Here is an 11,795-nt window from a genome sequence, read left to right as displayed (position 1 = left end):
TGCAATCGTGATGGAATAACTCCTACAAACTCTACTAAGAGCTACTGAACCCCTGATAGGCGTGTCAACACAAAGCGGTCTGTCTAACTGACTGACCTCCAAACCGAATGCCCGTGCAAATGATGAAATAATGAATGAATAAGAAGCACCAGAATCAAACAATACATGAGTCCAAGAATGGGACATAAAAAATATACCCCTGACAACTGAAGGACTGGATGATGGCTCGGCTGGAGTGAGTGCAAACACGGGACCCTGGGTCCTCTGCCCCTGAGAACCGCCTGCTTGATAACCAGACTGCTGAGTGGGTGCACTCGAAGAAACTCCCCTACCCGGTCGAGAACTCTGGGCTGACATGGTTGGCTGAGACGGCTGAGGTGGTGGTGGCGGTCAAAACCCTGACCGAACTGTGGTAGACTGCATCTGCCTTTGCTGTGAACCTTCACCTCTGCCCAAACCACTGCCCCGCTGTGGACAATCTTTCACCCTATGGCCCTGCTGGCCACACCCGAAACATCCACCAGACGCCACTTGAATCTGAGTACACTGGGACTTGTGATGCCCTGGCTGCCCACACTTGAAACAAATCACCTGAGCTACCTGAGTCTGAGTGCATTGGGACTTGTAATGTCCTAACTGCCCGCATCTGAAACAAGTAACATTCGGTCTAGAAGACCCCATGGACACCGAAGTTATGGGTGCGGATTTGACTGGTTGCTGTCCCTTGAACCCTGATTGCTCATGCTTCTGCTTCTTACTTGATTGTCCCTCAGAGAAAGCACTCATACTCCTATTGTGCTTGTAAGACTCCTTAATAGCCTTGCTGTCTTTGCGCTCAGCCTTAACCACTAAGGCCTTTCGCATTGCTTTTACATACTCTGTCGATTCTGAAGCAGCTACAATTGGCTTAACAGTAAGATCAAGGCCATCAACAAATTTCTCTATCTTTCCTTCCTCATCATTAGCAATCCCAGGTGCAAACCTCAAAAGTGACGTAAACTTGTTCTCATATTCTGTAACTGTCATGTTTCCTTACTTTAACCCATCAAACTCCTTCTTTAGCTCCCTTCGCTTAGGTGCCGGAAAGTACTTCTCATAGTACAACTTCTTAAAAGTATCATATGTCATAGTATCCAAATCGTGTGTGTTTGAAACGGTCTTTCACCATATCTCAGCATCACCAATAAAATTGTAAGTTGCCAATATGATCTTCAACTTGTCCGTTGCCAAATTCATGGCATTAATATGCTTCTCCACTCTATCCACAAAACTATCCGCAACAAGCGGATCTGGGCCTCCCTCAAACAGAGTTGGCATCAATTTCACAAACTTTGCAATGTGGTAAAGAGTATCATTCAACTCATTTGTCTTTGGAGGTGGTGGTGGTGGTGGTGCCGGTGGTGGCACAAACTATGACGATGATGCTTCTGCCAGCCGAAATGCTTTGAAAATAGATGCCTCAATAGCCAACAACAACTGTTCCTCATTTATCTGAAAAGGTGGATCAACGGTCTCCTTCACTTGTCCCCCTCTTGGTGGGACCAAATCACGCAACAAGATATCCTTCTCAACTTGCTCCTGATCCTTTTCCACGGGATTGGAGCTAGAACTTTCCCCGGGATCCTTTCGTGGTGGCATGACGCTATAAGAAAAAGGAAACAGATAAAAAACGATGGTACTGAAACACGTCCGAAAACTGAGTCCTCACATGAATGACTTGACAAGAATGGAAATACATAAACACTTTCCATACTCCCAGAATACCTAACTAATGATAAACATAATGATGCCAATGATATACAACAACATTAAGCACTTAGCACGTAATCATATAAGTAATTAAACAATTAAGCGTGCCTTTCAAATAATTAAGCACCTTAACACATAAGCATATAAACATGTAATCACGTAAGCAATTAAGCAAATAACTTAACTTCCCATGCAATCCTAGGTAGGTCTCTACCCGTCGTCCTAATGGTATTCGAACCATCGCTCTGATACCAAATTTGTAACGACCCGAAAAGATACCAAAATAATAATAATATCTATAAAAATTTCGGCATGACCTTCGCAGAAAAAGTCCCTCTACAACCTGTTGAAATACAAAAAATAAATGCAATGGCCTCACTGGGAATTAAATTTAACCTATCCTATCCCAACGCACAATACAGATATTATATTACATTCCCAAAATGGTTACATACATACAAAAGTCCCGTTCCTCCATAATGTAATGTTGTGATATATATGTATATATATTTAATGTTAAAAGAAAAAGAAATAAAGTTGGTGGGCCCCACTAATATATTAAACATAACAAAAGGCCATAAGGCCATTTCTCAGACTCGTGGGTTTTCTCTCTCTCTGCTGCATCACTCCTCTCGGCAGTTTTCTTATTTTTTTTCTTTTTTTGCAATTTCAAACTTGATCTAACTCTATCCCTTTAAAATTTGGTAGAACCTTGTGAAACAAAGACGGAGAGCTTGTCGAGGCCTTCAATTTGATGGGAGCCAATCATCATTTGGTGCACTCTAGGGAGTTCGAAATTCTAGGGTTCTTGGGCTCAAATTGGGGGTTTTCATCAATTTGAGGTAGGGGTGTTCTAATCTACTTCTTAGTTTTTTTTTTGTGAATTTTCCCCTTAAATTTGATCCCAAGCATGCTAATTTTGATTACCTAGTTTGTGGTTGTTGTAAGTATGATTAACTAAAATGAAAGATGTGTTCCATGTGTTATTTGAAATCATATATATGACTAGATTTATTATGGTGAATGAGCATGCTTAGTGTTGACATATTGTATGCCCTAAGATTATGTATTTATTTATTTATTGCTTTGAAAAATTGATGCTATGGTCAATAAATAAATAAAGAAATAAAAGAAATGAATGTTTAGAAATTTTCATTAAATTGTGATGATGATGTAAATGGAAATGTGAGAAATCATATGGTTAAATTGATGATTTGAAGCATGAAACATTCATGCATCCATTGGGAAAGAGAAAGGGGGAAAAATATTTGTTAGAACAAATAAAATTGTTTTGGGAAAAATATTTTCTAAAAGTGTTGCGAAAACCGGACGCCTAGGAGGCGCCTAGTGGTCTGTGATGTTGGTGTAGTCTAGAAGGGAATGTAGTTGAGTTAACTAAGCCGGATGCGACGCCTTGGAGGTGCCTTATGGTGGTGGATAGTTAACCAACCTTCCTTTCGTGACGCCATGGAGGTGCCTTAGGTCGGACTACACTAACGGTTTAGTTGTTGAAACGGAATTGTTTCGGAAATGGAGAGTGACATTTGTATAACATTGCACTTCATGACATCGTGGTAAATTTGTGATTGGTTGATATTTGTTATATATTTGTTATTATGGTTGAGAATGTGTGTTTCCCGATTGCATGATTCCGTTCACTTTTTTTCTATTCATTGTATGGATTCACGGGGACATAAGAAGTGTGTCTTAGACACTTCCTACTGAGTTTATGCTCACCCCATTATTTTTAACATTTTTCAGGATATGGAAAAGAGGTGGCGGATGACGATCCACCACAAGTTTAGATGAGTTTGGGGATCTATTTTATTTTTGCTATATTTTGTATTAGAACTCTAATATTTTATAAATGTAATATTAACTATCTTGTGAGATTTTAGTTTAATTAGTATAATGTTGTAAGTTATGGACTTTTAAATTATAACTATATTTTTGGACTGTAAATTGATGTAACTAAAATGTGTCCCTTGTTTAGATGAGATGGAGGAACGGAACTTTTGTATGTATGTAACCATTTTGGGAATGTAATATAATATTTGTATTGTGCGTTGGGACATGATAGGTTAAATTTAAGGTCCAGTGAGGCCATTGCATTTATTTTTGTATTTCAACAGGTTGTAGAGGGACATTTTCTGCGGAGGTCATGCCGAAATTTTTATAGATATTATTATTATTTTGGTATCTTTTCGGGTCGTTACACTGAAGATGAATGAAAATTGCTAGATACGGGCTTAGGGTGAAGAGTCGGCATTGCAGGATTTATTTGGAGAATTTTGTATATTTATGAGAAAATTGACCTTTTTTTTTTTTTTTTTTTTTTTTTTTTTTTTTTTTCCCGAAAAAAAGAGGACATTTTTTTTGATTCCTGGGTGTATTTTGATATATCTGGATTTGTATAAATTGAGGATTTTATTAGAATTTTCGGACAGTGACAAAATGGTATCAGAGCATTTTACTAAAAAATTCGGGTCGTGACATTTCTTGTAAGGGCCAAGGGCCTATATAAGGGGGTGAGAGGTCATTTGTTCCTTACCAAGCAACAAGATCAGTACACATACTTGCAATCTTCTCTTGATAGCAATACAAGTCTTCTACATTCTCACACTCTCACAAACTCTCTTGCTCACTTGCCTTCTCTTCCTACACACTTGCAAGCACTTGTCTAGCTGGTAGGCTGACTTAGCGGGCTTGAACGTGTGTAAGGTTGCACGTGAACTTGGAAATGTATAAGTCCATGACACTTCCTTTTTGATTTGAAGAAATGTGCCTGCAACTTTCTTTTGCTACTATTCAATGGTTCGAATTTGGACAATAGAGACATGTAGGATATTTCACTCCTCCAACTTTCAAAAAAAACAGCACGAACTACATCTAAGATTTTGTCGCACACATTCATGTTAATTCACCATTGAGGACTAGCGATACACGTGTGACAGCTCTAGATACTCTCCAAACTTCATGTTGTACGGAAAGCCAGGCTTCTGTGTTGTTCAGATTCTTAGCATTTTGTATGGCATCATCTATTCCAGGGAAGGATGTAGATCCATAATCGTTGTGCTTTGATGGTGCATAAATCTGAGAGATGCAAAATAATAGTTAGATATGGTCCATTTATATAGAACTACCATAATGTAATAATATCTGTTGGGTAGAATCTGATGTGTTTTTCTTTTAGTCTAACTAATTTTCATATAGAGGTAGCAAGTTTTGTCTCACATTTGTTGGGGATATGATCTGAAGGTAACAAAAGAATAGTCACATAGTAGACAACAAGAAGGTATTGTGCTCTGTGTTATTTATTTAGACCTAGTTATAGGAGTGGCGCGCTATATCTTACATTTTCTAGAGATGTATGAGAAAGAAACAAATGAATAGTTGCATTTACTTCAGGAATCACTTGTTGTTTAGAGGGAAACATACCAAATGCTTATGCCATGGGCTTCCAGTGAGTCCTTCTCTGTCTGTGAATGCCCGCTCTGCCATCATTAGTCTATCATTCAATTCTCTCGTTTTACAATGGTCATTTTTCCACATCGATGCCCAACCTTTGTTTTCTTCCAACGCCTGGAAAGTTATATTTTTTCATATGATACAACATAATGTATAACTTTATGGATATCTAAAATAATAGAAGCTTGAGTGATACCTTTCTCTGCCTGTTTATTTTGGTGGCTGCTCTGTTGAGCTCTTCAATGGATTTAAACAAAGGAATAAGGCTTATGCCTTTATCTGATACATCACCTTCCAACTCTTCTGCGCTTTTCTGTTTTCAAGGATTTTGACGTACTTACTTTTCCACTGAACGCCCAATACAACTCGCATGCACTATTAGAATGTGAGTTTAGTGATTGCATCACAGTTACCATATGCATACCTGGAGCTCGCTGACATAGGAGAGATAATTGAAAGGCAAAAATTCCTCATCGGCAAGCCGAAGAGCCAATAAGCCCCAGACACTAGCCACTGTTTTCATTAATAAACAATCATATAACCGTATGAAAAGTATTAATTGTTGCCAACAATTTATAAAGCTCGGACTTTGTCAATAAATAAAATCAAATGTTCAACTACACATTTTAGTAAATGTGCTTCACAAGAAAAATAGAAGTAATTGATATTGAGTAAGTAAACCAATGTGGTTTTGTTTATAAGTAACAGTATGAAATGCCTTGAACATTTTATCTTTGATGTAATCTTCCAAATCCACAAGTAATAACCAAATAAGGTCTCAGATGTTTATTTTGTCATGGAGATCTTCAACTGTTTTAGATGTTATTAGGTTAAAATCATAAAACAAACCTGCTACATGCCTACGAAACATAGGGTCACCAAATTTCGTCATCCATACAAAGTCATCGTACATCGAATGGTAGACAGGGTAACCTGCATTTGACAAGTTCTGTTAATAATCTTTGAAATATGTAAACAAAATGCCACTTTTGAAACTGGATCTAACCTTTTAGTTGCTGCAGAATTTGGTGACTTCAATTTTATGCAAGAATGTGATAGCTGAAATACTTATTAAACAATTTGGAATATAGAATTGAAGCTAATGAAAGTATTGCAAGTAAAAGTTCCCTGTATCAACAATAAGCAATCTTGATTTATTACATGCTTGTAAATTAGCTGATTACTGGTACCGGCTAATATTTGTATAGAAGATATTTCTGTTGCAGAGCAATGTGTTGGCAGTTCTCTAAAATTTATTGGTCAAGGTCATTAGGAGTATGAATGTTCTTGGTGCTCAGCCTTGGTTGAGGAGGTGGTGTGTGACATGCTGACCTATGAAGTGTGAGCTTGGGTGTCATGGTGAGTGTGGGTTGCCACCAATCATAGTGTTTACAACTGAGTGTTGTTTCGGAAGTCCATACATTTTCCAAGGTTCTTGTGTACTTCTGTATGTTTTTACTTATCCTTTTGGGAGGGGTTGACAGTTCTCTCAAGGTCATAGGTCACTTTTTGTCCCTAAACATGCCCAAAACATGAGCACTTGAACTGGGTAGGATCCTATTTGTTATGTTTTTGTCAAGTTTTACGGATGGAATTAATGATTCTTTGCACTAGTTGGAATTAGTGAGACAGGAGCCGGGGAGTCGATCAATTGGAGCAAGGAAGCAATGATCACAACTTCTAACACTCTTGTGGGGCGTTAATAATTTGAATAGAGCATGACGGATGTCATGCCTAAGTGGTGCAAGTGTGATTCTACAGCCTCATAAGGAATAGTAGAAAAAGCTCGAGTATCCTCGAGCTGATGCTATGTTAAGCTATGGTATGCTTGCTTCTTGTTTGACATAGATTTATGTGCAGACATAGCCTCTAGAGTATTGAGTTTGAGGACTTACCGACATTGGCTGACAAGTAAAGTTGGCATGACACGGGGTATTACCAATGAAATCTTGAATGCGGTTAACGATAATACCAATGGAGAAAGCTCTGGCAAGGACGAAGGAGGAATTGTGTGAGTCCTTGCAACCATCATTGAAGACTTGGCATTACCACGAAGTCATGAACAAGAAGTTCATGGGAGAGAACAAGGTGAAGCCTATTGGCATTTTAGACACTAAATTTTTCCAGACATTTGTTTGGGTCAGGATTACGTGGGGTTGCACCTCAGGTGGAGACAATGGTGGTGTTAGGCAAGTACCACGGCCATGGTCGTGACAAGAAAGCAGGGTTGAATTCGTGTTAAAGTCAAGGGTCATGTTTGAGGCATGTGTCATAAGCTTAGTTGGTAATAGACGGACCATGACATTTAGATAATTAGGATTATGACTTCAGATAAGCAACACATGTTTTCGAGTTAGAAAATTAAGTAAACATAGTATCTAAACACAATCTAAACATAATGAAAGTAAGGAATGCAAGAAAATATTTTTGTTCTCTCTCAATTTGCGTTTTCCAGTGTTCATGGTGGATCTTCTAATAATGGCGTTGCTAGTGTTGTCTTTTGGCATGCACTAATGTTGCTTTACAAGTTCATTTTTGGGCTACAAATTGTAATTTGCAGTTGCTCTGGCAGAATTTGATTTCTTGGTTATATATCCATGTTATTTATACTTGTTCTTTTTCCCCTTTGTTCTTGATTCTAAATTAATGGCTCATGTTAATTTTCATCCTTTGTATTTGTGTGACAACTTTTACTAAGAGTTGTCTTATAACTAGGTTCTCAATTCTCACAGCATATTCTCGGGTATGTACAAGTGGTGCATGATTTAGCATGAGTGCCATATCGTTTGTGTAACATGTTACTTCTACATTGGGAAACGACTAAGACAACTTGTTGGGCCATCACCTTGGTGCTAATAAATATAATTGTATTTAGAGTAAGCTTTGACACAAAGAGGGCGTTTGGCAACCATTTTAACTGAGAAAAAGGTAGAGGATGTTGTGCTTATCCTAGTAATGCATAATTTATCGTTTACTTTTATTTTCTGTTCTCTATATTTAGCCTATGCACCATTGAACAACTCACTTTAAAATTTTTACCGAGTAGAATTTGTAAAGTTTAAACATCACACTTGAAAGGAAAAATATCATACATAATACATAAAGAAATACGGTTATACAGTCATAAACAGAATATATAAACCAATGCTTGCTTTACCAAATAAAATGTGTCCAAAAAAGAAATGTGTTTGTTACCTTCTCCAAAAGACAAATCTGCTGCTGCTGGAACACCAACATGTTGTACAAATGCTGCATAATCTGATCCTCCACCTCCTAACCTTCCAATCTTTGATAACAAAAATTTAGATAAATCAGTATAACCTAGGAAGCACGGATACTTCTACAAGAGTGACGTATCCATATCGGATACTAATTATCCTTGGATATTCATGGATACGTGTCTGATACTTCCCATATGGTATTCATAGTTTTAGAATACATATTTTTATTTCTAACACGCATCACATCATATTGAGTCCATATCCCGTGTCCGTATCCATGCTTCATTGGGTATAACTAATTTTTTTTCTGTTAATTGAAGTTGCTTGGATGGTTGCAGTGAAGCAACTTTGAAATTCTTACCATGGGAGAATTGCTGGATCCAACCCAGGATTCATGGATAGTTTGTGATGAGTTATCTGGATCTTGAACCTTCAAAATTAGTTTTAAGTTTGATTAAGATGAGTGAAAAGATAGTTACCAAGAAAAAGAAAAGATGAGTAGCTGCTGCACAATAGGTTTGGCTAAGAACAGTAGTAGTATCGCTGCTACTTATAAACACCTGTAACTGCAAATATTGCTTGTACTTACGAGTGCCATTATTTTTAGTAATTATTTGGAGATACCTGTTGAGTAACTTGTTTGAGTAGTTCATCAAGCTGCGGAGTTGCAGAGAGATGGAAACCTGCTCCAGACACTGCAGTGTCTACATTCAAGTAAGCAACAGCCTTCGATGCTAGTATTTCCCTGTTTTCTTCAACCCATTCTGTCGATCCTATCTGGAAATGAAGGGTTGCTTGAATTTGGTCAAATTTGTGTGTTTGTGTCTGTTGTATGTGTGTGTGTGAGAGAGAGAGGGAGATACCAGACCATACTCCTCAGCATCCCAATTGCAGAAGACAATTGTCCGTCGAGGTTTCCACCCTCTTTTCTGCAGCTTCCCTAGCCTTTGCGCAACCTCCATTCCACATAAAAGATCAGGGAAAAGGTTAATTGTTATTTAGAAACATGGAAATCTTTTTCTTTTTAATTCCTTTTTTTCCCGACCGAGTAGGGATTTGACAATGGAATCCACTGGTTCTAAAATTACCTCAAGCAGAGCTGCAGTTCCACTGTTGGGATCAGCGGCTCCAAATGTCCATGCATCCCGATGATTACCCAGTATGACAAACCTATATATATATATATATATATATAGTTGCAACTCAGTAATTAAATTGTGATAAGATGAGCTCCTTTAATGATTAACGGAACATTTGTGATTAACTCATCTATATATATTAGACGTGTTATTGTGCCAATTTGGGGATGCATTTGTACCTTTTTTGTTAGCATACTGAAATCCCTAATTGATTATAAGCTCCCCATGAATTCTAGAATTCCCGCGTTACTGTTTTGAATAATTTGAAATTACCTGTCAGGTTCTTCTGCTCCTTCAATTACGCCAATAACATTTTGGATTGTGCTTATGACTTGCTTTCCCTGAGAAGAACATTAAAAAGACCTATTCATCAATTTGCTTTCTCTGATAAGGTTAGATCTTCAAAATTAAAGTTGAACCATACTGCAAGATACATGCAGTTTGCCGTCTAAATTGATACTAGTTTTGACACTTACCTTGTATGTAAGATTAACAATTCCAGGCCCTGGTCCAACCCTGTAAACCGAGACATTTGCACCTCCCTGCCAATCATCATTCGCTACTAATCCACCAATGGACCTTAAGATTGCTTCACCATTTGCTGCTGATATAGGCAATGAAGGTATCTTAGGAATGTCTTCTCGCCTCTCCACCTCATCATCTGATATCCTCTCACAAGCACCGCTACTTGGCCAACCAGGTGTGGTAGGATCACCAGTCCCACCATAAACCGATCCTACCTGAACTCCACTCGGTGGCATCCATTTATCATCGGGAAACCATTTTGCATCACCTCCGCCGCCACCATAGTCCTTTCTATCTGTATACACCACCGCCCCTACAGCACCTGCCTCATAAGCATTTCCTACAATGTCCCCTCTATATATCTTTCCATACCTTGCCAGTACAACAGTACCAGACACGTTGACTCCCATCTCTTTTAAAGTCGCATAATCCTCCACTCGCCCATAATTCACATAAACCACGGGTCCAGACACAGTACCCGACTTTGCGTAAGCATGGAACGTGGGTAGGACTTCGTGAGCAACATCAGCATACGGATCACCTTCATAGATCTCCTGTCTCATGTCTAATTTTGTTGGTGCCTCGTGAGGGGAGGGTGTAAGTGTCAAGGAACGTGAATCCGGATAGGTGAGGAGCACATCATAGGACGCCATGTGTGATCGGATGTTGCAGGAAGTGAGAGTGGATAGAACGTAGTCTGCAGCATCGGCGTTGGCTTGTGAGCCTGCAACGTGAGGCCGGCGAGTGAGAGTGTAAAGGTCGTGTGAAATTGAGGCATTGTCTGAAAGAGAACTTGATATGAATAGGGAGTGATAGGAATATTTTGAAGGGGGTGAAGAGGAGAGGAAGAAGAGAGGTGTGGCTACGGCTATGAAGGTGATGATTGTTTTAAACATTGAACTTGATCTTTGGTTTTTGAGAAAACTTCTGAGATTGAAATGGTTGTTGAGGGCGTTGTGTGAAGTAGGTGTGGGGGTTAAATTAGGAAGATAAGGTTCTAACATCCCATCTGAGAAAAAAGTAGAAAGGGAGTGTTTTGTAATATAGTGGCAAAATAATGTAATTTTTTTTTTGTTAAACAAAATAATGTAATTGATTCCATAAGAAAACCCTTATTATTCTATGTTGGCGCTTTTGTTTTTTCCATTATCAACGGAGGTTGTCATTTTCTTAGTATCTTTTTTCTTTAGTGGATCTATGATTGTGTGGATTTTCAACCTATCGTGATGGGCTTTTTTGGTATGATAAAACCTTCAATGAAGATATTACCAAAGAATTCAGAAACATATGTGTATTAAATGTTTGCATATAATTTTATTTTGGAAGTTCTATCATTATTTTAGGGCCATGTTGACGGCGTCAGCCAGGATTAAAACGGAAAGGAAAAAAAGAAAAAAAAGAAAGAAAAGAAGAGAACTCATCTCAACTGAGCCAATGTCACATAACTCATTAGTTCAAGCAATCCCCATTTTTTTTCCTTCTCTAAGCTCGTGGAATAACATAAAGGATGAAAGGAAGGAGGGGTCAAATGCTAATTTACTTTTAGAAAGGGTAAAATGGTTATGCCCAATATAATTTTTGTCAAAAGAATTAATTAATGTTGGGGTACTTTGCAACTTTTGAGAGCTGGTTGGTGACAAAAATAGTACGATGTGATATTAGCACAAGATGTTTAGTACAATTTTATTTTAAA

The 11,795-nt window shown here is 38.2% G+C and overlaps 2 protein-coding genes across 3 annotated transcripts; both read right to left on the bottom strand.

Annotated features, from left to right (window-relative positions):
• Positions 1 to 390: 390 nt before the first annotated feature.
• On the bottom strand, positions 391 to 1,026 carry LOC132278122 (cold shock domain-containing protein 3-like). Its single transcript, XM_059779940.1, has one exon. It carries the CDS (start codon positions 1,024 to 1,026, stop codon positions 391 to 393), a length of 636 nt encoding a protein of 211 aa, XP_059635923.1.
• Positions 1,027 to 4,322: 3,296 nt separating this feature from the next.
• Positions 4,323 to 11,099, bottom strand: LOC132280145 (probable glutamate carboxypeptidase LAMP1). 2 transcript variants are annotated; one of them, XM_059782274.1, is made up of 12 exons: positions 10,054 to 11,098; positions 9,851 to 9,918; positions 9,527 to 9,608; positions 9,302 to 9,394; positions 9,063 to 9,215; positions 8,800 to 8,868; positions 8,413 to 8,503; positions 6,067 to 6,150; positions 5,642 to 5,730; positions 5,414 to 5,530; positions 5,188 to 5,331; positions 4,323 to 4,842 (listed from the first exon to the last, which is right to left on the bottom strand). In XM_059782274.1, exons 1-12 carry the CDS (start codon positions 10,996 to 10,998, stop codon positions 4,660 to 4,662), a joined length of 2,118 nt encoding a protein of 705 aa, XP_059638257.1. In that variant the 5' UTR covers positions 10,999 to 11,098; the 3' UTR covers positions 4,323 to 4,659. The 2 variants fall into 2 exon arrangements, with proteins under 2 accessions (XP_059638257.1, XP_059638258.1); XM_059782275.1 differs by lacking the exon at positions 8,800 to 8,868 and having other exon boundaries at positions 10,054 to 11,099.
• Between the last annotated feature and the right edge of the window lie 696 nt (positions 11,100 to 11,795).

This window comes from Cornus florida, unplaced genomic scaffold (assembly GCF_030987335.1).
Source record: "Cornus florida cultivar Cherokee Brave unplaced genomic scaffold, ASM3098733v1 CherokeeBrave_3.0.0_Hap2_Chr10, whole genome shotgun sequence".
Classification (NCBI taxonomy): Eukaryota; Viridiplantae; Streptophyta; class Magnoliopsida; order Cornales; family Cornaceae; genus Cornus; species Cornus florida.
This window is presented reverse-complemented; position numbering and strand designations above follow the sequence as displayed.